At 55.4% G+C, this 23,291-nt stretch overlaps 1 protein-coding gene and 1 long non-coding RNA gene across 2 annotated transcripts; one reads left to right on the forward strand and one right to left on the reverse strand.

Moving 5' to 3' along the window:
- Nucleotides 1-9,795: 9,795 nt before the first annotated feature.
- Nucleotides 9,796-17,120, reverse strand: YIPF5 (Yip1 domain family member 5). Its single transcript, XM_053991043.1, has 6 exons — nucleotides 17,024-17,120; nucleotides 16,620-16,728; nucleotides 15,311-15,483; nucleotides 14,199-14,344; nucleotides 11,666-11,847; nucleotides 9,796-10,839 (listed from the first exon to the last, which is right to left on the reverse strand). Exons 2-6 carry the CDS (start codon nucleotides 16,718-16,720, stop codon nucleotides 10,677-10,679), a joined length of 765 nt encoding a protein of 254 aa, XP_053847018.1. The 5' UTR covers nucleotides 16,721-16,728; nucleotides 17,024-17,120; the 3' UTR covers nucleotides 9,796-10,676.
- A 705-nt stretch (nucleotides 17,121-17,825) lies between these two features.
- LOC128814807 (uncharacterized) lies at nucleotides 17,826-23,291 on the forward strand. Its single transcript, XR_008439482.1, has 4 exons — nucleotides 17,826-22,017; nucleotides 22,110-22,220; nucleotides 22,545-22,639; nucleotides 23,025-23,291. It is a non-coding gene; the product is annotated as an uncharacterized LOC128814807 (long non-coding RNA).

Raw genomic sequence — 23,291 nt, forward strand, 5'->3', positions numbered from 1 at the left:
ATATCCCCAGCCCCGGGGGAGGGCACAGCACCCATCCCCAGCCCCGGGGGAGGGCACAGCACCCATCCCCATCCCCGGGGGAGAGCACAGCACCCATCCCCATCCCCGGGGGAGGGCACGGCACCCATCCCCAGCCCCGGGGGAGGGCACAGCCCACCGCCCCATCCCCTCCCCGCTTCCCAGGGCCTCCTGCCGGCAGCAGCCTCTCTGCCCCGGCTTTGCCATTTTTCATGCTGCTGCAATATAAACAGCCCCGGCTCTGGGTAAATGTTAGCTCTCACTGACAGCCCCTGCACATATAGATTGCATACAGTTTACTCTGCCTGTTTTGGTTAGAAGGTCACAGGAGTGCTCAAATATTTGGAAGAGGCACGGAATTTATAGCAGCTGAGGAACTGGAGCGCAGCAAACACACACACACCTATTTGTGTGTCTGTACACACAGAGAGGGACGGCTCAGCCTGGGCAGGAATTTGTTCCTGCTGGCAGCAGGAGCCAGGCAGGGAACTCCTGCTCCTTGGCAGCTCCTTCCATCTGTGGCACACAGCGGGCCGATGCACATTTCTATTTACATTATCTTTATTTAATTAAACGCTGCTTTTCGTACACACAGCCCATGCAGCTGACACTCACAGCTCTCCCTCTGTAGCGAGGACAGTTTCCTCTCTGCGGCCCCTTCTCCAGATGTTTGTGTTTCAGAGGGTGCAGGACTCCCCCAGCTGTGGGGGTGCCCGGGGTCACCCCAGCCCCGGGGTGGGGAGGGGGCAGCAGGGGGGCCGAGCTGGGCTTGGCAGGGGCAGCAGCAGGAACGGCACCGACCCCAGCGCTCCCCTCCCGGGGCGAGGATGGGAGCCTGTCCTGCCCCGGGAATCCCTCCTGGAATTGGCAGTCCTGGCAATGCCGGACCCAGCCCTGAGCCCTCCCTGCCAGCACTGGCAGCGCCGGGGAAGTTCAGCTGTAATTAAGGAAAGGATTGCAGCCGCGGCTTGGGTTTGACACGAAGCTCTGCTCTCTGCAGTGGTTCCAAGAGCAGCTAAAGTTCACTGCTCCCTGCAAGCCAAAGGCTGGCCCTGGGCAGCCCCTGCAGGTGCTGCAGTGGCAGCAGCCCGGGGTGACCAGCAGGGCAGGGCTGGGTGCCGCTGCTGCTGGAATTCAGAGAGCAGGGTCGGTGTCAGCACAGAACGAGCTGGGAAAGCAGGGGAGACAAAGCTCCTGACCTGGGTGACCAAGGGACAGGAGGGCAGCCAGGGCTGCACACCAGAGCAGGTCATCTCCTGGCTGGACACTCCCTATAATGGCAGAGGATGATTAATTGTTACCCTTTGCCTACACGGCCTCCAGCCCACAGCCAAGCCCTGCCCCAGCACGTGCAGATCAGAGAATCCCAGACTGGCTTGGGTGGGAAGGGACCTTAAAGCCCATCCAAGTTGTCCCTGCCATGGCAGGGACACCTCCCAGTGCCCCAGGCTGCTCCCAGCCCTGTCCAGCCTGGCCTTGGGCACTGCAGGGATCCAGGGGCAGCCCCAGCTGCTCTGGGCAGCAGAAACCAAGATATGGAACAGCTTCTGCTGCTCCCCTTGGTCCCAGGCTCCAACAGCAGGGTTTGCTCAGGAAGATTTTTAACTTAACCCAAAGATGAAGTTTTTCCCTCAGATGGAGTTTCAGGACTGGAACATCCAGTCTCTGAGCAGGGCCCCCCCCGGACTGAGCTTCTCTGTTCTCTCCTGGCTGCTCAGCCCCAGCCTCGCCAGAGCTGCTGCCCAGGGGTTCTGGAAGCATCCCTGCACTGCCTGACCCTTCCAAGCCGAGTTACAGGCACAGCAAAACTCACACAGAAACTTCAGAATTCTCCATGCAGAAAGCATTTTAAACCCCTCATAATTAAAATAAAATGTGGTCATTTTTATGTACATCATCCTTTTTCTCCTTGGTCTATTTTTAGCTCTTGAGTTGCCATAACAACATATTTTACCATATAGCACATCCTGAAACGAGTCTGGGCTTCCTCGTGGCGTGCAGCAGAGCCCTGACCACTTGCACAGCCTGAGGGGAGGGAGCTCCCCCTCCCCATCCCAGGGCACCCCCAGCACCGAGCCCACCCAGAGCAGGGCCAGGAGGCAGACACAGCCCCAGGGTCCCAGCCAGGCAGGGAACACAGCCAGAGGAGCAGCTCCAGCAGCACCAGCAGCTCTGCCCTGCTGCAGTCACTGCTGCACTGCCCCAGGGAGCCCCTCTCCCGCACCCCAGCACCCCAGAACTGCTCTTACCTGCACCCAGTGCCCTCCCTGCGGGCAAAGCGACCCTCGGGGCAACTGCCAGAGCCTGATGGCTGCACTGAGGGACAGGAAAGGGTGCGTGGGGCACAGCCAGGGCAGGGCACACCTGGGGGCAGGGGCACATTGGGCACATTGGGCACACCTGGGGGCAGGGGGACACCTGGGGGCAGGGGCACATTGGGCACACCTGGGGGCAGGGGGACACCTGGGGGCAGGGGCACATTGGGCACACCTGGGGGCAGGGGGACACCTGGGGGCAGGGGCACATTGGGCACATTGGGCACACCTGGGGGCAGGGGGACACCTGGGGGCAGGGGCACATTGGGCACATTGGGCACACCTGGGGGCAGGGGCACATTGGGCACATTGGGCACACCTGGGGGCAGGGGGACACCTGGGGGCAGGGGCACATTGGGCACATTGGGCACACCTGGGGGCAGGGGCACATTGGGCACATTGGGCACACCTGGGGGCAGGGGGACACCTGGGGGCAGGGGCACATTGGGCACGTTGGGCACACCTGGGGGCAGGGGCAAATCCAGCACATTTGGAACAGCTGTGGGGATGGGGGCACACGTGGCTCATCACATCAACCAAGTGATTGTTGCAGGTCCCTTCCAGCTGAAATATTCTGTGCCGTGCCACACCATGCCATGCCATGCCCCCATGTGCCCAGGCACACCTGCAGACTCCCTGGCCCCTCTGTCCCCGTGCCCAGCCCAGCAGGCTGGCAGGAGCAGGATGCTCTGTGCTGCCCCTGGGCAGAGCTGGGACAGGCACAGGGGTCCCAGCTGGGCAGGGGGACAGGAGCAGGCAGGCAGGGAGGGGTCTCTGTGCCATCCTGCCCCGGCTCCAGGGCTCACCCCCATGCCCCTGGCCCCTTCAGGATGCAAACCTTGCTGTGGGCAGTGGTGCTGCTGTGGCCCCGCTGAGCCAGGGCTGAGGGGTGACTGAAGGGGGGGTTGGGTGGGGGCTGCTGCTGCCAGCACCCCCGAGGGTCTCCTTGCAGTTAGTCCTGTTCAGGAGCTCTTCACTGCTTCAAAATGTGTTGGATCTGAGATGCTTTTCTTCTGCTCCAGCAGGACTTGGCTCCCAGGAGCTGCCTGTCACCGAGAGCAGGGGGCTGGGGGTGCTGGGCCCAGCTCAGCCCAGTGATTACTGACCGTGGCCTTCAAACATTTCCAAGTGTTTATTCTCTGCTCTACTCCCCTTTCTGCAAGGAGACTGGCAGAATTCTTTTCAAACCAAACGAGCCAGAGGCAGGGGCAGCAGGTGAAGCCCCCTGGCTGTTCCTGCTGCTGGGATCCCTCAGCCCGTGGGGAAGGACGTGCTCAGACCAGCACAGGGCTGGGGCAAGCACGTTCCGTGTTTGAGCAGCTGAAGGGCTTTAATGAAAACCAGGGGGAAAAGTTTTAAGTATAGAAAACACTATTTTCTCCAAAATTATTTGCTCTGCTTGAAAGCTAATGCTCTGTTTAAAGTCTGGTTTTATATGTCTCTTGGACTTGAGTTGTGGCACATTAATTATGGCCTGAGGCAATGAAGAAGTGTTATTTCTTTACAAAGGAGATGGAGAAATTCAGTTAAAAATAGATTATAAGGCAGTGCTGTCAGGCACAGGCATTTTCCTGCTTTGCTGGATTTCTGTTTTCCATCGACCAAGGAAGAATTTGCTTGCAGAATATAAGGAATTTTTTATATTACTCAGCATAATTAAGTGTAGCTGGTTAAATGGCTGTGGAGGTCACTAGAACTGCCAGTAACTTTTCCCTGCTCAGGGTAGTGGCAGTTGGCCAGGACCCATTATCCTCTCCACCCCTTCCTGGCTTTTTTAGCATGGCTGCAGAGGGATTGGAGCTTCTGTGGGAGGACGAGGAGGAGCTGGGGGCACACACGCCCTGTGCCCCCGGGCTGGCACCGAGCTGGCTGCAGGCTCTGGGATCAGACCCCGGTGACCCTCTGGGGACCCAGAGTCACCGCTGGGCTGGCTCAGCAGGCACAGAAAATGCCAACCGTTCCTTCCTTTTCTTTACAAATGAATCCCTGCATCAGTTGAGGAGTCGGGGCATGGGTTGGACTTGATGATCTTGAAGGTCTCTTCCAACCCAGTGATTCTGTGGGTTCCGTGGATCGGGGGGAACCTCTGGATAATTCACAGATCAAAGGCAGGGTTTCTCTCGTAGGCTCTGACATATCAAATGTCTCAACCACGTCAGCAGGGAGCACCCAAAAGCAGCCCCAGCTCTGGCTGTGTTTGCTGGGCTGTCCCCAGCCCTGCTGAGCGGGGGCTCTGCCTCGGTGCCCTCCCAGCTCCTGTCCCCCCCTGCGGCTCCCTGGCCCTGCTGCGAGCCTGGCAGCAGGGAACGGATTCTGCTGAGAATGGACCAGCGAGGGCAAGGCAGGGCTGCAGGAACAGCTCCGGGGCCAGCTCTGGGACCGGCTCCTGGGCGAGCTCTGGGACCGGCTCTGGGACCAGCCCCTGGACCAGCTCTGGGACCGGCTCCTGCCCGGCTCCTGGCCCCGCTGCGGCGCTGGCACCGCGGGCAATGCCCGGACAAGGCCCGCAGCCGGGAGCGGTCGCACCCGCAGCATCCCACGGCATCCCACAGCATCCCGCAGCATCCCGCAGCATCCCGCAACATCCCACAGCATCCCGCAGCATCCCGCAACATCCCACAGCATCCCACAACATCCCGCGGCATCCCACAGCATCCCGCAGCATCCCACAGCATCCCGCAGCATCCCGCAGCATCCCACAGCATCCCGCGGCATCCCACAGCATCCCGCAGCATCCCGCGGCATCCCACAACATCCCACGGCATCCCGCAGCATCCCACGGCATCCCGCAGCATCCCGCGGCATCCCACAACATCCCACAACATCCCGCAGCATCCCGCGGCATCCCGCGGCATCCCGCGGCCCGGGCGCTCCTGGCACGCTCCGGCCGGGATGCGCCCATCGGAAGGCGCCGGTTGCCATCTAGCGGCACCCAGCGCTGGCCTCCCAGCTCTGTCCCCAGCTTTGGTGGCCCTGGCCGGTCCGTGCCCCCGCAGGGCCGCTCGGAGCTGGCCCCGGAGCCGTGACCCCGCCGCTGCCCCGTCCTCAGCCTGGGCTGCGTTTGCTCCTCCCGCCCTTGGAATGTTCGGGAGGGCAGGATCAGCCAAGGAGCGGCTCTGGAAGGGCTCGGCTCACGGGCGGTGCTGCCTGGCCGGCTGCAGCCGCCCCGGGGCCGGGGATGTTCTGCCCGTGCTCTTTGGCCACCAGCTCAGGGAAAGCCGATGGCCCACACCGTCCGCTGTGTGGCCAGCGTGGCCAGCCCTGCGGGCCCGGCGTGGCCAGGCTCTGCTGCCCGCTGGCCGGGCACTGCTGACCCTGCGGCCCCGGGAGGGCTCCGGGTCCTGCCCGTTCCCCCCAGTGCCCGGGCTGTCCCTGCTCCCGGCCCCGTGTCCCCTCCTGCCCCGCAGGGGTTCCCAGGGGTTCCTTCTCGGGCACAGGGGGTGCCCCAGCTGGCAGGATGGCTTTAAGGTGGGGAAAGAGCCCGTCTGTAAAGCCTGGGGTGAGTTACACATCTATGGACATCTGCCCTACAGATCTGTGCTCTGGAGAATCCCTCTGGAGATGTGCTGAAGCAAAGCCTGGAACCAGTGAGAAGCATCGAGAACCACAGCAAGAAAAAAGCCGTCAGAAATTGCTGGTTCAGAGAATGATGCAGGTAAATTGCTGATAACGGGATTGACGAGCAGAAGGTAAAGACAAACTGCTGTGCTGGGGTGGTTTTCCCAGCAGACTGGGGCCTGGGCCAGGGTCCTGCTCCGTGACCTCCCAGCAAACATTCCCCTTCTCCCAGTCCTCCGTCTGTCATGCAGAAATTATAACAATAATTAACCAACACCTTTGTGAGCTGCTCTGCAGGGAGAGGGGCTGGGCAGGGGCTGGGCAGGGGCTGGGCAGGGGCTGGGCAGGGGCTGGCAGCGTTCCTGCACCTCCAGCCCATCCCTGCCCGGCTCGTTCCCCACGGAACGGGCACAGCCCGGCCCCAGCTCCCTGCAGGGCTCCATCCAGCGGGGTCTGGAGGGAAAACGGGGCCATGGCAACCAGGCCAACAGAGCTGGGTGGGATCTAAACACGAGCCCGGCGACGGCAGAAGCACTGAGTTGTTTGGGGGATCACACTGCAGGTTTCCATGGAAAAAGCTCCCTTAGAACAGCCTTCCAGACAGATTACTGGGTAAACTGCAGAGGTTTCGAGCTCCAGCCTGATGGGTTTAATGGGTGTTATCTCGCTGCTGCCAGCACTTTACAGGTCCAAAACTCAGCTTTGCTGCCTTTCCTCCAGTGTCCAGAATTGTGCCTGTGTTTGTTTGAAAACAATGAAGGCCCAAGAAAGGGAGTCCGTGGTTATTCCATCACCTGCTCAGCAGCCAGGGGAGCAGACAGGGAATGTGCAGAGGCAGAAGCAGGGAGAGAGCTGAAGGCAAACCCTGCTGTTCCCCCACAGGAGACTGGCTCTGTGGTCTGGGTGACCCCACAGCTCCCTGTGCTCGCTGAGTTCTCCCCCAGGTGCCAGCCCTGGGGCTTTATTTCCTCCTGGCACCCTCTAGACAAACCCCTGAGTCCTGCAGTGGCTCTGAGGGGTGGGGGGGATGCAATCCCATTCCATCCACCAGCTCCATCCCGGCACGGCCACCCCACCCCACCGGGAATGGGGCTCGTTAGTGGAAGCACTGACTGGGTGGGGAACTAATCCCAGCTAGATGTAGGCAGGAGGATCATCTTCAAATTCAAGCTCTACATTCAGGTCTGAAACAACTCTAAGAATAGATTTGAGGCAGAATCAGGCCTTTTAAGCTCAGTTAAAGCTCAGGCAGAACATGAAGATCATCAGCACACAAGTGAAGATCTCTTGATTGCTGCAAATTTATTCTGAATTAACAGTGGTGGGAAGGAGGGAAGAATTAATCCAATGATCAGTGATTGCACTGATCAATCATTTGTAATTATTGTAATTATTATCTTCTCTTTTGTCAATATGCACACTGGAAACTTAATTCTGATGGCATATCCAGCAATGACAGGGAAATCACCAGGGATGAAGAAGTGAAATGAGGAGAGGCCCATGCAATTAAAAACCAACAAAACCCCCACACACACTTTGATATTTAAAGCAGATAATTAAATAAATGACTGGAAATAAACTACCCCATGGTGTTAGGACTGTCATCTTGACTGTGCAGACACGTGACTGTATCAATGCATTCTGACTGAAGATGCTGAAATCCCCTCGGAACTATTCCCTGTTATCCAAGGAATGAGGCACAGCAAAGGTTCCCCCCTCCCGGGAGGGATCCCGGGCACTGCAGCATCCCCATCAGGGCTGGAAGGGATCCCTTCCCTGCCAGGGACAGAGGGCAGCTGGGTCGGTGCTGTGAGCACGGGGAATGGCCCTGCTGTTGATGTGGGACACCAGCAGGGAGAGCGGGAGGAGGGAAAGGCTTCCCGAGTCCCGCCGCCGCCCAGCAGCCGCTGTGAGCGCAGCGGCGAGATCGCGGCGCTCGGGTGTTCGCAGCGCACCATTGCACGGACCTGGATCCAGCAGGAGTTTCTGCGTGGAGAAGGTGGCTAAACACCGGCAGGGAGCCTTGGATCCCACCCCTGGAGGCGCCCAAGGAATTCCTGGCCGTGGCACTCGGTGCCCTGCGCTGGGGACAGGGCGGGGGTCCGGCACAGCCGGGACTCGATCCGGGAGGGCTTTTCCCCGGCCGTGCCGGGGTCGGTGCCCGGCTCCGGGAGCACATCGGGAGTCCTGCACGCCCACCCAGCGGAGAGGCTGCAAACAGCAGCGCCCGGCTCCGCAGCAGCGCCGCGACAGCGCCGGGCAGCCCGGGGGGACGCGGGGGGCTCGGGACCGGTGCTCCGGCTTTAACCCGTGTCTGGGCAGCAGCCGGGCTGCGGTGCCAAAGCTCGGGCAGTTCTTTAACTCCCCCAGTCCCTAGAGCCAGGAGCAAAGCTCGGTCGCTGCTGCTGCAGAACCGGGGCCCCGCGGGAGCAGCAGCAGGCGAGCCCTCCCTGGGCTGGGCCAGCCCTCGCCCACAGGGCACAGTCCCGGCTCAGCGCCGGCTCCTCCAGCACAGAGAGCCCAGTGGAACGTTCCAGAGCTATCCCTGCAGCCAGGCCTCAGGCTATTCCAGACCCACAGGGGGTGGCAGCACATTAAAAGCACGGGGCTGGCACAGGAATTTGCTGGTACAGGAACAGAACAGAAGCAAAGAGAAGCGGGGGCAGCAGCTGCCTCGCAGCACAAGAACCCGAAAGACAGAGCCACTGTCACACCATCAACAGCCTGGGGTGACCACGGACAAGCTGGGAAAGGAAACTCACAGCTCTTGCAGGGCAGGGCATCGTTTCAAGATTGGGGAGTAACAAAAGTGGGTTTGAAAAGGCAACTCCAGCATTTGTCCCAGTGCTTTAAGCTGAGCAGCACAAAGAGAGCCAAAGCAGGATAAAGTGCTGGCACTGCATCTGAACCCAGGTGAGAAGGGTGGGGGAACAGACTGTGGGGGAAGTTCAGACGTGGAAAGGAAAGTCCTACCAACTGAGAAAGGCAAATGTGGGAGTGCAGAACTGCAGCCTCCAATCCTGACATTCTATGGGACGGGGAGATTGAATGATCTGAAATGTAACTGAAATTGAAGCAAGAACTAGGACAAAACTTCATTATGGGAAATCGATGGGATTGATTTTGGAAAGGCAATAAAGAGTCAAGGCAATCACATTAATTACTGAACCAGAAGTTTGGGATCTTTAAGACAACCACTCTGGACATAACACTGGTCTTTATCAAGTCCTCCATGAAGTCAAGTGTTTGACCTCCTGCTCTCATCTGTTCTCTCTGCTCCCCAGAGACCACTTAGAAATTCAGTTACAAACTGCTAAAGTCTGTGCAGAGGAAACTCCTGGTCAGCCCTCACTGCTGGAGTAGAACGTGCAGCGTCCTCCACTGCTGACTTTGTAAGCATTTAAATCTAAATAAATCCCTTTTCCTATGGTTTCTCCAAACTCAGCAGCTCTATTGCCAGGGCTGAGCTGTTCTTCCTGTGCACTCAAGTTTGCTCATGCTGTGGTGAAAGAAAACATTATTTATAGTATTTTAATACCCAGGTGATCACCCTGGAAGGTACCTATGGAATCACTGCAAGGCTTTAAGAACTTCCCCTCTGGAATGTGCAGGATAAGCTGAATTAGCTGCTCTCAAAGTACAGTATTAGTGTTAGAACCTGGCTTGCTCAAGCAGCTGAGGGAGCTCTTCTATGTCCTAGAACTGTGTTTCATTTGGCTCACTGGCAATCAATGCTATTGATCTGCACAGACACAGGACAGGAGCTCCCTCCTGCTCTTCACTCACTGTAGCAAACACCAAATCCACCCAACGAATTCAATTTTAAATGTGATTTTGTTTCAGCATGAAAGTTTCTTTTTTAGTAACTGAACATCAAAAATAAAGGTTAGGAAAATCAAACACCTTTTTCAAAATTTAAGGAAAATTTAATCAATATGCCTTAAATTATTTTACAATAACTACAATACTGACAAGCATAACGTTTTCCAAATGGTGTTTTCCTTGGAAGCACTGTGAGAGAGATTCCTCTTCATCCATCCAGCAGAATGTGCACCGTGAGGGAAGGAACCTCTGCCCACATCCTTCAGAAACCCCAGTTAACATAAAGCTACAGACACCCCAATGTGGTCATGTTTCAAGTGTGACAGAATCACAGATCCCTTTCACTTTTAAGCATCTGTTTTCTACTTCGTAATTTAAGTATCTCAAATCCTGAAATACTTTCACAGCAAATGAACAAATAATTGAGACTGGAGAGCTTAGGAAGATATTGGTTAAAATACAGGAAATGCTCTAATTACTTTTGTTCATTTGTGCATTTTTGGTGAGAGGGGTCAGGAAACAGGTTCTTCTTTCCTGCAGATTTATCCAGAGTCCCCCAAATCCACGGCAGCTCCTTTAACTGTTTTGGATAAAAATCTACCAATTTGTAACTGCAACCTTTCCCCCTCCCCTACAAAACAAAACAAAACATGAACAAAAATCACAACCCTCAAATAAACAACCAAAAGTTACTTTTCCTAAATATCTAGGAATGGGAAAGAAATCACAGGAACTTGATAAGCATGAACACATATTAAAGCTCTGGACTCTCCAGGTCATTGAAAACAGTATTCAAGGTCCTAAAAAAGTGAACACGAGACATTTTCCATTGTTCCAGGTGATTCAAACAGGTCTAAGTTTCATGATAGCAACACGAGACAGTTGTTTGCAGCTGTTTGTGGTCCAAGTCCATGTTCCAAGCTGGGATTTTCCTTTTGGCCCCTGGCGTCCCCCAGAGTCTGTTCAGAAGACGGAGATGAGGGCGAAGACTCCGTAGAGCAACGCGCAGGGATAGGCCACGAGCAGCTGCTGGCCCTCCATGGCTAAGGCAGAGATAAAGATCTTGGAAGCAGAAAAGCTGCACCAGCCAATAATTCCAGCCGTGAGAATAATCCCCATCATCCCCCTGGAAAGGCAGGAAGAACAGAATTCCTGAGAGCCCTGTGTGTATCCACCTGCAGGAGTCACACCTGGACTCATCCAACTCATCCTTGTGCAGGTTCTGGCTCGAATTTCAGCATTTGGCATTAAGTGAAATATTCCCACTAAAAGCACTGGGAAAGCTCTGGCACAGGGTGCCAGAGCAGCTGGGGCTGCCCCTGGATCCCTGGCAGTGCCCAAGGCCAGGCTGGACAGGGCTGGAGCAGCCAGGACAGTGGGAGGTGTCCCTGCCATGGCAGGGGTGGCACTGGGTGGGCTTTTCCAACCCAAACCATTCTGGGATTCTAGAATTTTAGAACAATGTCAGTCAGTTATGACGGTAGAAAGCCCCCTCAAGATTAACTCTATGCATATGAAAATTTCAAAGCAGTGAGTAGAAGAACTGTGCCAAGCTGTTTCTTTTCAGTCCCTAAATTTGCAGAGCCAAAAGGAATCATTCTCATTTTCTTGTATTTGTAAAATCCTAATTTGTGTCTTCAATAATAATTATTTTCAGACTTTACAGGTGCTGAGACCTGTCAGATTCAGAGCTGGCTGAAAACAAGCCTGAGATTGCTCTTGGAGTCTACAATTCAAAAGCTGTTTAATGACTTAGAGGTAAAGCCAGGATTCACCCCCTTTTCCCCAGTAAATACCTGAAGCCATTGACAATTAATTCTTGCCCTAACTGAAGATTCCCATCATCCTGGAAGGACACAGAGCTCCAGCACCGCACGTGGAATCTCCTCTCAGTGACCTCCCTCCCCATCTGAGGAGGAATGCGTGGCCCAGGGGCGAGAGGCAGCACTTACTGCAGCGAGAAGACGATGGCGAAGGAGGAGAGCAGGATCATGGGCAGCAGGCAGTAGCCCAGCACGCTGGCCACGCAGCCGAAGGACACGCCGGTCATGCTCATCAGGTTCAGCAGGCAGAACATGCCCAGGCAGCCGATGGCGCTGATCCCGTACACGTACCCAAACTGGATCTTGCCAGCCTGCAGCGGGCACAGCACGGGGTCAGCATGGGGTTGGTGTGGGACTGGGGGTCAGGATGGGGGTCAGGATGGAATCAGCACAGCACGGGGTCAGCATGGGGCCGGCGTGGGACTGGGGGTCAGGATGGGGGTCAGGATGGGGGTCAGGATGGAACCAGCATGGGATGGGGTCGGGATGGGGTCAGCGTGGGACTGGGGGTCAGGATAGGGGTCAGGATGGAACCAGCACAGCACGGGGTCAGCATGGGGTCCATGTGGGATTGGGGGTCAGGATAGGGGTTGGGATGGAACCAGCACGGGATGGGGTCGGGATGGAACCAGCCCAGCACAGGGTCAGCGTGGGGCCGGCGTGGGATTGGGGGTCAGGATAGGGGTTGGGATAGTGGTCAGGATGGAACCAGCACAGCACGGGGTCAGCATGGGGTCAGGATAGAGATTGAGATGGGGGTCAGGATGGATCCAGCACAGAACTGGGGTCAGGATGGATCCAGCACAGGATGGAGTCAGGATGGATCCAGCACAGGACTGGGGTCAGGATGGATCCAGCACAGGACTGGGGTCAGGATGGATCCAGCACAGGACTGGGGTCAGGATGGATCCAGCACAGGACTGGGGTCAGGATGGATCCAGTACAGGATGGAGTCAGGATGGATCCAGCACAGGATGGGGTCAGGATGGATCCAGCACAGAACTGGGGTCAGGATGGATCCAGCACAGGATGGAGTCAGGATGGATCCAGCACAGGACTGGGGTCAGGATGGATCCAGCACAGGATTAGGGTCAGGATGGATCCAGCACAGGATGGGGTCAGGATGGATCCAGCACAGGATTAGGGTCAGGATGGATCCAGCACAGGGAGCAGATCTATCCACCCTGGAACACAGCAGGGGTGGACACAGGCACTGTCCCCCAGCCCCAGCTCCCCCACTCCCATCCCACAGGGAGTGTTTCCCCCCCAGAGTCAGTGTTTCCCCCCCAGAGTCCCAGGACACCTCATGCTCCAGGAGCCTGGAATTCCTCCTGACTCTGTGGATCTTAATGAACAGGTTCTGATCTGATTGTTGCTCTCTGATCCCAGCCCAGGAACTGTTTAGGGTTTAATCAAGGACTTCTCATGCTGATTGATTACTTGCAATAATGATCTTTACAGAACTAGGTGTAAAGACAACAAAACTGTAGTTCAGGAAGCTCTTGACAAACCCAGAGCTGAAGTCCTTTAATTTGTGGTAGAAGGCACAAAGTTATGGCACAAGGAAAACTATAAAAAAATCCCAGGAACAGCTGAGGCTGAGCTGCCAAGCACTGGGTGTGAACTCTGGATTAGCTGAGGGAGATTTTAAAGAGCCAAACCCAAACTTTGCTTGTTCACAAGCACAGGGGAAGCACCTGTGGGTTATGTCCATGGATTCAGGCCATCTCCTGGTTTTCCCAGGCTGAGACTGCTGCTTCCCCTCCAGCACCTGCCCAAGGCACCCCTGCAGGGGCTGTGCAGCTTCCAGGCTGTCCCCTCCAACAACTTCCAAACTGGAAGTGCTTAGAGACCCAGCTCTCCTCCTTCCCCAGCAGCACAGGAAACAATCACACCTGCTGCAACCTCTGTGCCAGGCTCAGCCCACTTCCTTTCACCACATTCCATGGATTTTTTTAAAAAGCACACAGGAGAATTAAATTTTTAGGAAAAGAACACTCAAATGTATCTATTATAAACATGTTCATTAATTTGACTGGCCTACTTTCCATAAATAAAAGTTACTTATTAAAATAGGCTTGAAGGCCCCTTGGTAGCAAAGTGTGTTTTAACTGTCAAAGCAATGTGAAATTTTAGGCAGAAATGACAAGCAGTGCCTGAAGCATTTAAAGCTAAAACAGACTAAAACCCCTGAAGCTTTCAATGCCAAGGAACACTGTTTGCTGTCATCTATGAGCCATTAAAGCACAGTTATTCCAATTAAGCTCAGTTAGAAAAAGTGACCAGGCTCCAGCAGTGCCAGGCCCGTTGAGCAACACAAAGTGTGAACCAGGTTTGCTCCAGAGTGGGCTGACACTGAAGTCCCAGCCGGTGTGACAGAGCTCATCCATCCCAGCAGTGTGAGAGCACCTCTGCCATGCACACACACATTTGTGTGCTGTGCAGGGTGAGCAGCTGGACTCTGATCCTCCCGGGGGTCCCTTCCCACTCAGGACACTCCATGAAAAGGACGAGCTCTCCTGGCCCCACGCCCAGACCTGCAGGTAACCCTGTGGCACGCTGCCCAGCACAGCCGTGCCCAGCAGCCCGTGGCAGTGCCCAGCAGCCCGTGGCAGTGCCCAGCAGCCCGTGGCAGTGCCCAGCAGCCCGTGGCAGTGCTCACCAGCAGCAGGGTGGCCCCAAAGGCCAGGCAGAACACCATGGGCCCGGCCAGGTCCGTCTCGTTCATGATGGTGCCGTCGGCCACCTTCAGGGGGTGCAGCACCGTGAGTGTTTTCTGCCAGATGTGGTCGAAATTGATCCCCAATTCTGCAAGTGAACAGAACACGGATTTCACTTCTTCCCTTCCTGGCTGCCCCACTTGCTCCCCTCTTTGTCTTCCCTGCTTCTCCACTTCCCATCTCCCCCAGATCCGTGGCAGGCCCCAGGGAATTGAGCCCTCCCCTTGTTCCTCCTGCTGCCTCCACACATTCCCGGTCTCAGCTGCTGGGAAGTGCCCAGGTGGCTTCTGAAGGACCAGGGAACAGCCCAAGCACAGAATTCTGGGTTCACAGAGGTCCTTTCAGCCCAGCTCCCTGATCCTGTTTTATTTATGTAAATAAAGTAATATTTTATTTCATTCCAGCTCTCTGATCCTGTTTTATTTACGTAAATAAAGTAATATTTAATAAAAAAGCCCAGGGGTGGAAGGTATCATGCCTGGGGACAGGTGACAGGTGTGACAGATGCCTTTCTCTCCAGCCTGTAACAGTGACGGTTTATTCAGTTGTTTGGAACTGAAAAATAACAGAAATAAGCTGGAAACTGATCCCAGCAGGGCAGACTTAGCTGAATATCCAGCCTGGCACCCTGCACAGGCTGTACTCCACACAGGCATTTCTGCAGTGTTTAGCATTCCTTGTTAGCAATGAAACATTCCCTTCTAACCACGAACCAACTCACAGCACCTGCAGGCACTTATTTTACAAAGTGGGCAGTTACAATTATTACTTGCAAGGTGAGGAATATTGAGTGTTTTGCCATGAAGTCAGGTCTCCCAGTTAACTGATTTAACTGCCACAGAGCAGCTGGTGTGAAGCAAGAAAGCACACATTTCCAACTGCAGAAGTTCACACAAGAACAAGGATTTCACATGCCAAAATACAGGTTCAAAAAAATGATCAGTGAGAATTTCAAACGCACTGAGCACTCCCAGCAGCAGGGAATCCACACACTGCTCCCAACTTACCCCCAAACTAGGAGGAGTTGTGGATTTAGGCCCCAGCAAAGTTATACCTTCTAGCAGCGGAGGCTCATCCTCAAAGTTGCTCCCATAAAAAGACTGTGCTGAGGCTGGAGTGTAGCCCTGTGTGGGCTGGTAGATCTGCCCCGTGTAGGGCTGCTGCTGCTGCATCATGTCAGGGGGCACAAAGCCAACCTGCTGGGGGTACTCGTAGCCTCCATAGGGCCTGCAAAGCACAACCCCACGTTAGGGCACAGCCACAGTTGCTGTTGAAACACCTCCTGCAAGGCAAAGCTTGTTCCAGTCAGTACGTCACAGCAAACCCTTCCTTCTGGCTCAAAAAGTTCCACGGCATGAGCCCACAGGTCCTCCACAAAAAGCCCCAACCACAGCCACCCTCTGCCCTAAGCACACCTCTTCACGTCTTCTTGCCACTAATCTACCCCAAGTCCAACCACAGAGATTTCCATAAACCTTTCCAAAATCTTTAGCTATGGGAAGAGAAGGAAAATGCAGAGTCCAGCCCCAGCACAGGGGGCACATTTGCTCAGGTCACAGATGGCACTGCCCTGCTCCGTCCCTCTCAGGCATCACACGGAGGGAGCAAAGCCCTCAGCCCAAGGCTGGACGTGCACAGGGCTGCCAGGATCCCCCTGCCCCAGGAACACCCAGCACACCTCCCTGCTGCAGCCTGGGAGTCACCAGGACACGGCAGGCTCACTTAGGTGACACTAATTTCTAGTTCCCAAGTGAGTGACTGGAGATGGAGCTGCAGAAGAGCGGTATTTCTACTCCCAAGGACATGCAGATCACTCATATCATTAAGACTGTTCATATAACTTGTCATTCAATCTTCTAACACTTGCTCTGAAATCTATCAGGCAGAGAATTGAACACAAAATTCCTTCAGATCTCCATTTACAGAGAGTGAGTTCAGCTCTCCATCAAACAGAACAACCAGGACTCATTTCCAGAAACCAGCAGCTGGCTGATGTGCCAAACCTTTCCTGGAGACACAGACTGTCCCAGAAGTACCCTAGGAAGCCTAGAGGAGAGCTGGAGAGGGACTTTGAACAATGGCCTGGAGTGCCAGGACACGGGGAATGCCTTCCCCCTGCCAGAGGGCAGGGCTGGATGGGATATTGGGAATTGGGAATCGTTCCCTGGGAGGCTGGGCAGGCCCTGGCAGAGCTGTGGCTGCCCCTGGATCCCTGGCAGTGCCCCAGGCCGGGCTGGACAGGGCTGGGAGCAGCCTGGGGCGGCGGGAGGTGTCCCTGCCGTGGCAGGGTGGGACGGGCCAGGATGTGGGGCTCCCGCAGCCGAGCCCCGGGACGCCGAGCCCCGGCAGGGCACACGAGTTACTTGCTGTACGGCCGCCCGCTGTAGTCGTAGGGCTGCGCCTGCTCCTCGATGCTGTAACTGCTCTGGAAGAAGTCGGTGTTGAAGCCGTCGAACCCGGACATCGCCCCCTCTGCAAGAGACCAGCGAGGCGGGCTCCGGCCGCTGCCGAACCGGGCCCGCGCGGCTCTGCCCGCGGCTCTGCCCGCGGCTCTGCCCGCTGCCCCTCCCGCCGCTCGGCCCCGCCGCGGGCCCGGGACCTCGCGCTGCGCCGGCCGCCGCTCGGCCGCGCTCCCCGCTCCCTGCGCCGTCTCTGCCCCGCGCTGCCGGCCGCTCCTCCCCGGGGTGCCGCTCCCTCCCCGGTGCCGTTCCCTCCCCCGGTGCCGCTCCCTCCCCGGTGCCGCTCCCTCCCGGGGTCCCGGCCCCACCTGCGGCCCCGGCCCGGCCCCGCTCCCGCCGCCGCGGCCCCTGCGACGTGTCACGGCCGCGCCTCCACTTCCGGGACACCGCGCGCCGCTCCGCGCACGCGCGGGACGGGACGGCCCCGGCCCGGCCCTCCCTCAGCCCGGCCCCGGTCCCGGCTCCGCCTCAGCCCGGCCCTCCCTCAGCCCCGGCTTTCCCTCAGCCCCGGCTCCTCCTCGGCCCTCCCTCAGCCCGGCCCCGGTCCCGGCTCCGCCTCAGCCCGGCCCTCCCGCCGCCCCGGCTTTCCCTCAGCCCCGGCTCCTCCTCAGCCCGGCCTCTGCCCCGGCTTTCCCTCAGCCCCAGCTCCTCCTTGGCCCTCCCTCAGCCCGGCCCTCCCTCAGCCCCTCCTCAGCCCCAGCTCTCCCTCACCCGGCCCTCTCTCAGCCCGGCCATCCCTCAGTCCCGACTCTCCCTCGGCCTTCCCTCAGCCCCTCCTCAGCTCGGCCATCCCTCAGCCCGGTTTTCCCTCAGCTCCGGCCATCCCTCAGCCCCGGCCCTTTCTCAGCCCCGGCTTTCCCTCAGCCTGGCCATCCCTCACCCGGCCATCCCTCACCCGGCCTCTCTCAGCCCCGGCCATCCCTCAGCCCCTCCTCAGCCCGGCCATCCCTCAGCCCCTCCTCAGCCCGGCCATCCCTCAGCCCCTCCTCAGCCCCGGCCATCCCTCAGCCCCTCCTCAGCCCGGCCATCCCTCAGCCCGGCTTTCCCTCAGCCCCGGCCCTCTCTCAGCCCCGGCCATCCCTCGGCCCCGGCCCTTTCTCAGCCCGGACATCCCTCAGCTCCGGCCATCCCTCAGTCCGGCCATCCCTCAGCCCCTCCTCAGCCCGGCCATCCCTCAGCCCGGCCATCCCTCAGCCCCGGCCCTCTCTCAGCCCGGCCATCCCTCAGCCCCTCCTCAGCCCGGCCCTCTCTCGAGGCCGGGCTCAGCCACACGGGGTCGGTGTGGCTCCGGTGCAGCGGCTTCGCTCCCTTTCATACGTCCACAAGAAACATTTTCCTGTGGCCGCACGAAAGCAGCTTTGCTAGAGCTGTGAAGCTTCTTGTTTTATTACAGCCTGCCTGTTGGCTCACCCCTCCCAAATAAGCTGCAGGACCTGGGAATACGGGGGAACTGAGGAAAACATGACTGGCACTGCGAACACACTCTCATGTGAAGAGGCTCCTTTTGGAGTCACTCACTGTTTATCAACAGGGCTGGGATTAAAAAGGATTTTAGCAGCCTTTAGAAGCCTGTTAAGTAGAATTTGTTTTTATTAACTCTGTCATGTCCCAGAGCGGAGCACAGGGAGGAGCGACCATGCCTTGCTGGCTTGGGTGGGCTTTGAGGTGGCAGTCAGGGAAAAGCCCGGCTGAGGAAGCGCAGCTGGAACTTCTGAATGAGCTGAGTCAGGACGGCTGCTTTATCCTTGTTTTACCCCTCGCCGAAGGGGTGTGTAGTTCAGAACTACACCAGAACCAGTTTCCATCCCGTGCATTATGGAGCTCTGGCAGCCTCCTGGAGCCGAGCACCAGCCGTGGGGGCACATGAGATTATGCAGGCCATGTTCCTGGTTTAAATATGTGTATGTTTTTCCTTTGGTTTTTTTTGTTTTTTTTTTTTTTTTTAATTCATTTTGGCTCAGGACGCAGTTACAGTCATATTGTTACAAACTTGTGTATGTAATATTCTGCCGGTGAAAGGACTGTATTTAAATTGCAGCCCTGCTCCAAGCCTCACCTGCAAAGCAGATCTGATGGTGCGGAGGCCGTGGCACTGCCGAGAGCAGGCTGTGGGAACTGTGCCACTTTGTAGAGCTGAATGGAGCACAGCGGAGAATTGGAGCCACGGAAAACAGAGATCACTCACTGTGCCGTGAGCTGCTCCGTGCAAATTTACTCTTTAGCAGAATTAGTGTTTGGAGGCTGAGAAGATGCCAGCGTTCATGCAAGACCTGCACGGTGTGCGGGCTGCGTCTGACGGCTGCGGCTCAGTGCCCCTCGGCTGAGCTGTGTGGCTCGCTGCAGCTCACTGGGCAGGGAAATGAGACCCGCACCCCAGGCACTGGGCTGGGTAATTGGGCCCTGCTCTTTGGGGGAAACGCTCTTTGCCGAGAAATCTCTTTGAGTTTGCTTAGATGATTAGAATCTCCTGACGCCTTAGGTCGAGCTTTCACTGAGGAGCTCTCCCTGCACCGGGCATCTGAGCACTGCTGCCGGGAGTCACAGGAGGGACTCCCAGCCCTCCGGGGCAGGGGTGCTCTGACACAGCCTGCGGCTTCAAGGGAAGGGCAGGCACTGCAGCTGCACAGCTGCTCCTTCCCGATGCTTTGGGAAGGGCAGCCCATGGGCTGCCTGGAGCTGCAGCCTGGAGGCACCAAACACCAAACACCAGGCGCCGTCCCTTTGCCGAGGCACCAGCTCCGGCTGCACACAGTGCCAGAATCCCACACTGCTTCGGGGTGGAAAGGACCTTAAAACTCATCCCATCCATAGCCCAGATTGCTCCAGGCCCCACCTGGCCTCGAACACCACCTGGACAGGGAATTTGGATTTGCAAGAGACCTTGAAATGGCTCCAATCTGAGAAAAGTACTCATAAAAGTACTCGCTTAGTACATGGGTTACACAGTGCTGGTGTCATGATAATACTACCAAAGCTTTGTTTTAGCTGTAATGTTAAAAAAAACCCACACTTTAATTACACCAGTGTTAGTAACAGAATAGTTTGAATCAGACTGAGAATAAAAGTATTATTTAAAGAACTCTGGAGGAATGGGAAGATGGGGAAAGGGGGAGGAGGAAGATGTCTGCTGAAACAGGCCTTCTTGTGGCAGAACTTGAGAGGGAGGAAGGAAGCGCCTTGCTGAGGGGAGGCTGAAAACAGCGATTTTTGTTTGATTTTAATCCTTGCTTGCCCATGTGTCCATGAAGTCTGTGCCTGCCTGCACATGCTGGCTCTCTTGCAGGGTCAGGGCTGTTTGTGTGGCAGATTGCTTTGTTGAACAGTGGCCATGGAATTCCAAAGGAGTTGTCAGCACACATATATCAGCCATTCTCCGGAATGTTCCCTGATGTGCAGTGATGGATATGGAGATCGCTGGAACATGATTCCCTCGCACTGTCAGCTTTTGGAAGGCTCAGACCTTGTGCTGTGCGTGTGCTGTGGGTCTGGTGTTCGCCAGCAGGAGCAAAGGGTTTCTGTGCAGGAGCTGTGACCCCTCTCTGTGTGATACACAATGACAAAAAGCGATGTTGTGTCTCCATTCCAGCCGTGCTCCCAGGCTGTGCTCACATCCTGAGCAGCTGGGAAAGCTGCTCTTCCCCTTTGCTTGTTTGGGATGAAAATACATTCTGCACTTGAGTTATGAATAAAAGATCAAGGGCAAATCTGTGTAATGCTTTGCTCTGTGAATAAACCCGCCTTCATGGCACTCACGCTCTTTGCTGGAAGATCCTTTCTCAGGGACACTCAGCCATTTAGTGTTGCTTTATGCTTTTTCTTCAAAGTGAAAGATTTGTTAGGGCTTCCCATTCGCACGTACCGCTGGATTTGAGCAGATGAGAATTTCACTGTGTGTAATTCACACTGCTGGATCAGGGGATAATCTCTGATTTAGCTCGCTATCACTTGTTCTTGCCTGGCTTGCCTTGCAGGGAGCTCAGTCTCTGGAGCTGGGCGATGGGAAGGATACACCCCTGCTGGAGAGGTGGCTGGGTGAGGGGGCTGGGACTCGCAGGAGTCTGGGATTGGTTCTCCCAGGCTGAGGCTGGATTGGCATTCCTGTCTGGGAGCACCAGTGAGGACACGATTCTGCCTCTTGGGGAGACCACTGGCCCTCATGATAGGCTCAGTCCAGACATTTCCTTATTCCCCTGCCATGCCACCATGCTCAGAATCTGCCCTCTTCTCGCTGGCTAGATGGAGTTCTGCCCTGGGAAACATTGCCTGGGCTCAGTACTCAGACACAGCCTGCTGAGAAGTACAGAATGTTACAGGGAACAGGGCTCAAGGACTCTTCATCCATCCTTAGGTGGCACCTTGAAGTTGTTCCTGAATCAAAGTGCAAGCCTGGAACTGGAAGTGCTGTTCTTCTTTCTTCCTTTTTTTATTTTAACTATTGTGTGCAAAGATCACACAGAGCGATGAAAGTTCTCATGTGGCTTTTTAGGTGGAATCTTCTGTCCAAAATCCAACTTGGATGTATTTTTTCCCTCAGAATTACTACTTCAGTTTCTTCTACTTTCAATTGCTCCTTCTCCAGGCACCTCAAAGCTCTTGTGTTGTTGCTGATAAACAGTTTCCACATTTCTCACTACGTGTGGGCGACTTGATTCGAATTTCCAGCCTGTGTGTTTCCTCTGGAGATAGGAGGTGACACACACACACACACACACACACACACACACTGCTACTCCAGCCCAGGTAACGCTGCCCTTCCTTTCTAGCACTCATTGCTGCTGCTTTTCAGACACCTATTTCTAACACCCACCAAATTCTATAAAGTCAGTTGTTCCATGATTTCCTGAAATGCCAATTTAGCACTTTGTCATAAGGAATGACCTCAAACCTGTGAATGATGTCACAGCATTCATGGATTGGCTTCCAGCACAGTTATGCTGGGACTTTTGGAACATACACTTTGAGCTCAGGCTAAATTTTCCCTTGCCTGTGCTGAGGGTTATGAAGGCATCTGTCAGAAGTGAGAACTGCTTCATCCTCCTCCCTTTGATGGATACTGCTTTTCTCTTCCATCAGAACTGTAGTTGCCCCTTGGTGTGGTCCTGACACATATTTTACATTTAGGTCACCGTGTATTTAGCCCAGATTTTAAAGTTTCACTCTCTCAAGCTGCATTTTGATGGATTTGGCTTGTATTTAGCTGAGGAGCATTACGTGATGCTTTTACTCCTGAAGTCATCTCATCAAAGGAACTTGTGTTACAGTGAAATGATTGGAACGTCCCTGTGTGAAGAAATAAAAGCAGGTGCTGAATTGCTTTCATTACTATTTGAAAAGTGCAGTTGCATTTCTAAAGCTGTTGTGATTAAAATTCTATGGTTTTTGTTCTTTTCAAAGGCCAATTCTGATGATAATGTTTCAAAAAGACTTCGAGCTTAGAGCTGTCTGTACTGGCTAATCACAGGGAATCCGTGCCTGATGCTCATTAGAGCTTGCCAGGAGTCCCAGGTGTGGATACCTCCTGTCCCCGCTCACTGAGCACCTGCACATCCCACTCGCTGTGGTGTCCCGGCCCCCCAGCAGCACCGGGCTCAGCTCCACCCCCAGCCTCGGGCCCTTGGTTGTTGTCACGGGGACATCACAAACGCCTCCGTGCTGGTTTGAGCACCGCCAGCTCTTACTGGGGACAGGGAATGCATTCTTCAAGCCCTGCCAGTATGGCACCCCTGCCTTTATGAAAATGGATTTCAATTAGATTAAAATGGCATATGAACTAGCATGGACAACTGAAATATTTGCAAAAGCTGATGCAATTCTCCCTGCTTTTAACAGGGACAGCACTGTCACTCCCTGAGGCATCTGTCATTCCCTCTGGTCATGCAGGTGTTAAATCCTGTCTGCACCGACTGCACCAGGCTCTCAAAAAGGTAATGAAGACATTTAAGTGAACATGATCTCACATCCCACCTTTACATCCTCTGTGCAGGGGTTATGGAGCACTTGACCTGCACTGCCTCAGCTGCTCTGCTGAGGCACAAGGGCAGGACAGAGGGCTCGGGCTTTTCTGAGGCACAACCACCACACCCTGTAGTGGCACCAGATTCTGCTGCTTTGAAAATAAGGATCCTGAAGTGAGAGACAGACTCTGTTCAGGAGTGCAGCAGTTGCTTCAGAATGAATGAATGAAGGTGAAAATCAAGGGTTTGATTAACTGTTCAGCTCTCAGATTTAATTTGAAAAGTCTGTAGGTACATAAGTAATGATTTTCTGTCTTAGCCTTGAAAATTATTCTTTTTAGCTCTTTTGTTTTAGATTACAGCCATTTTTTCAGAAGACTCTCACTGAAGTATCTGCAGCCTCAGCTGGTGCTAATACACCAAGGCTGTGGATTCAATTCCCGTGTGGATTTACTTAAGAGCTGGGCTCCATGATCCTTGACGCTTCCAACTCAGAATATTCTGTCAATCTGTGAACTTAAGTGCAGTCAGCAAAATCTACCCCTGCATGATGACTCCATCACACGGAGACTTCACCCTAAAGCTTTTAGTCAACCTTTGAGTAAAAGGCTTTCTTTTCTCT

Source organism: Vidua macroura, chromosome 15, assembly GCF_024509145.1.
Source record: "Vidua macroura isolate BioBank_ID:100142 chromosome 15, ASM2450914v1, whole genome shotgun sequence".
Taxonomy (NCBI): Eukaryota; Metazoa; Chordata; class Aves; order Passeriformes; family Viduidae; genus Vidua; species Vidua macroura.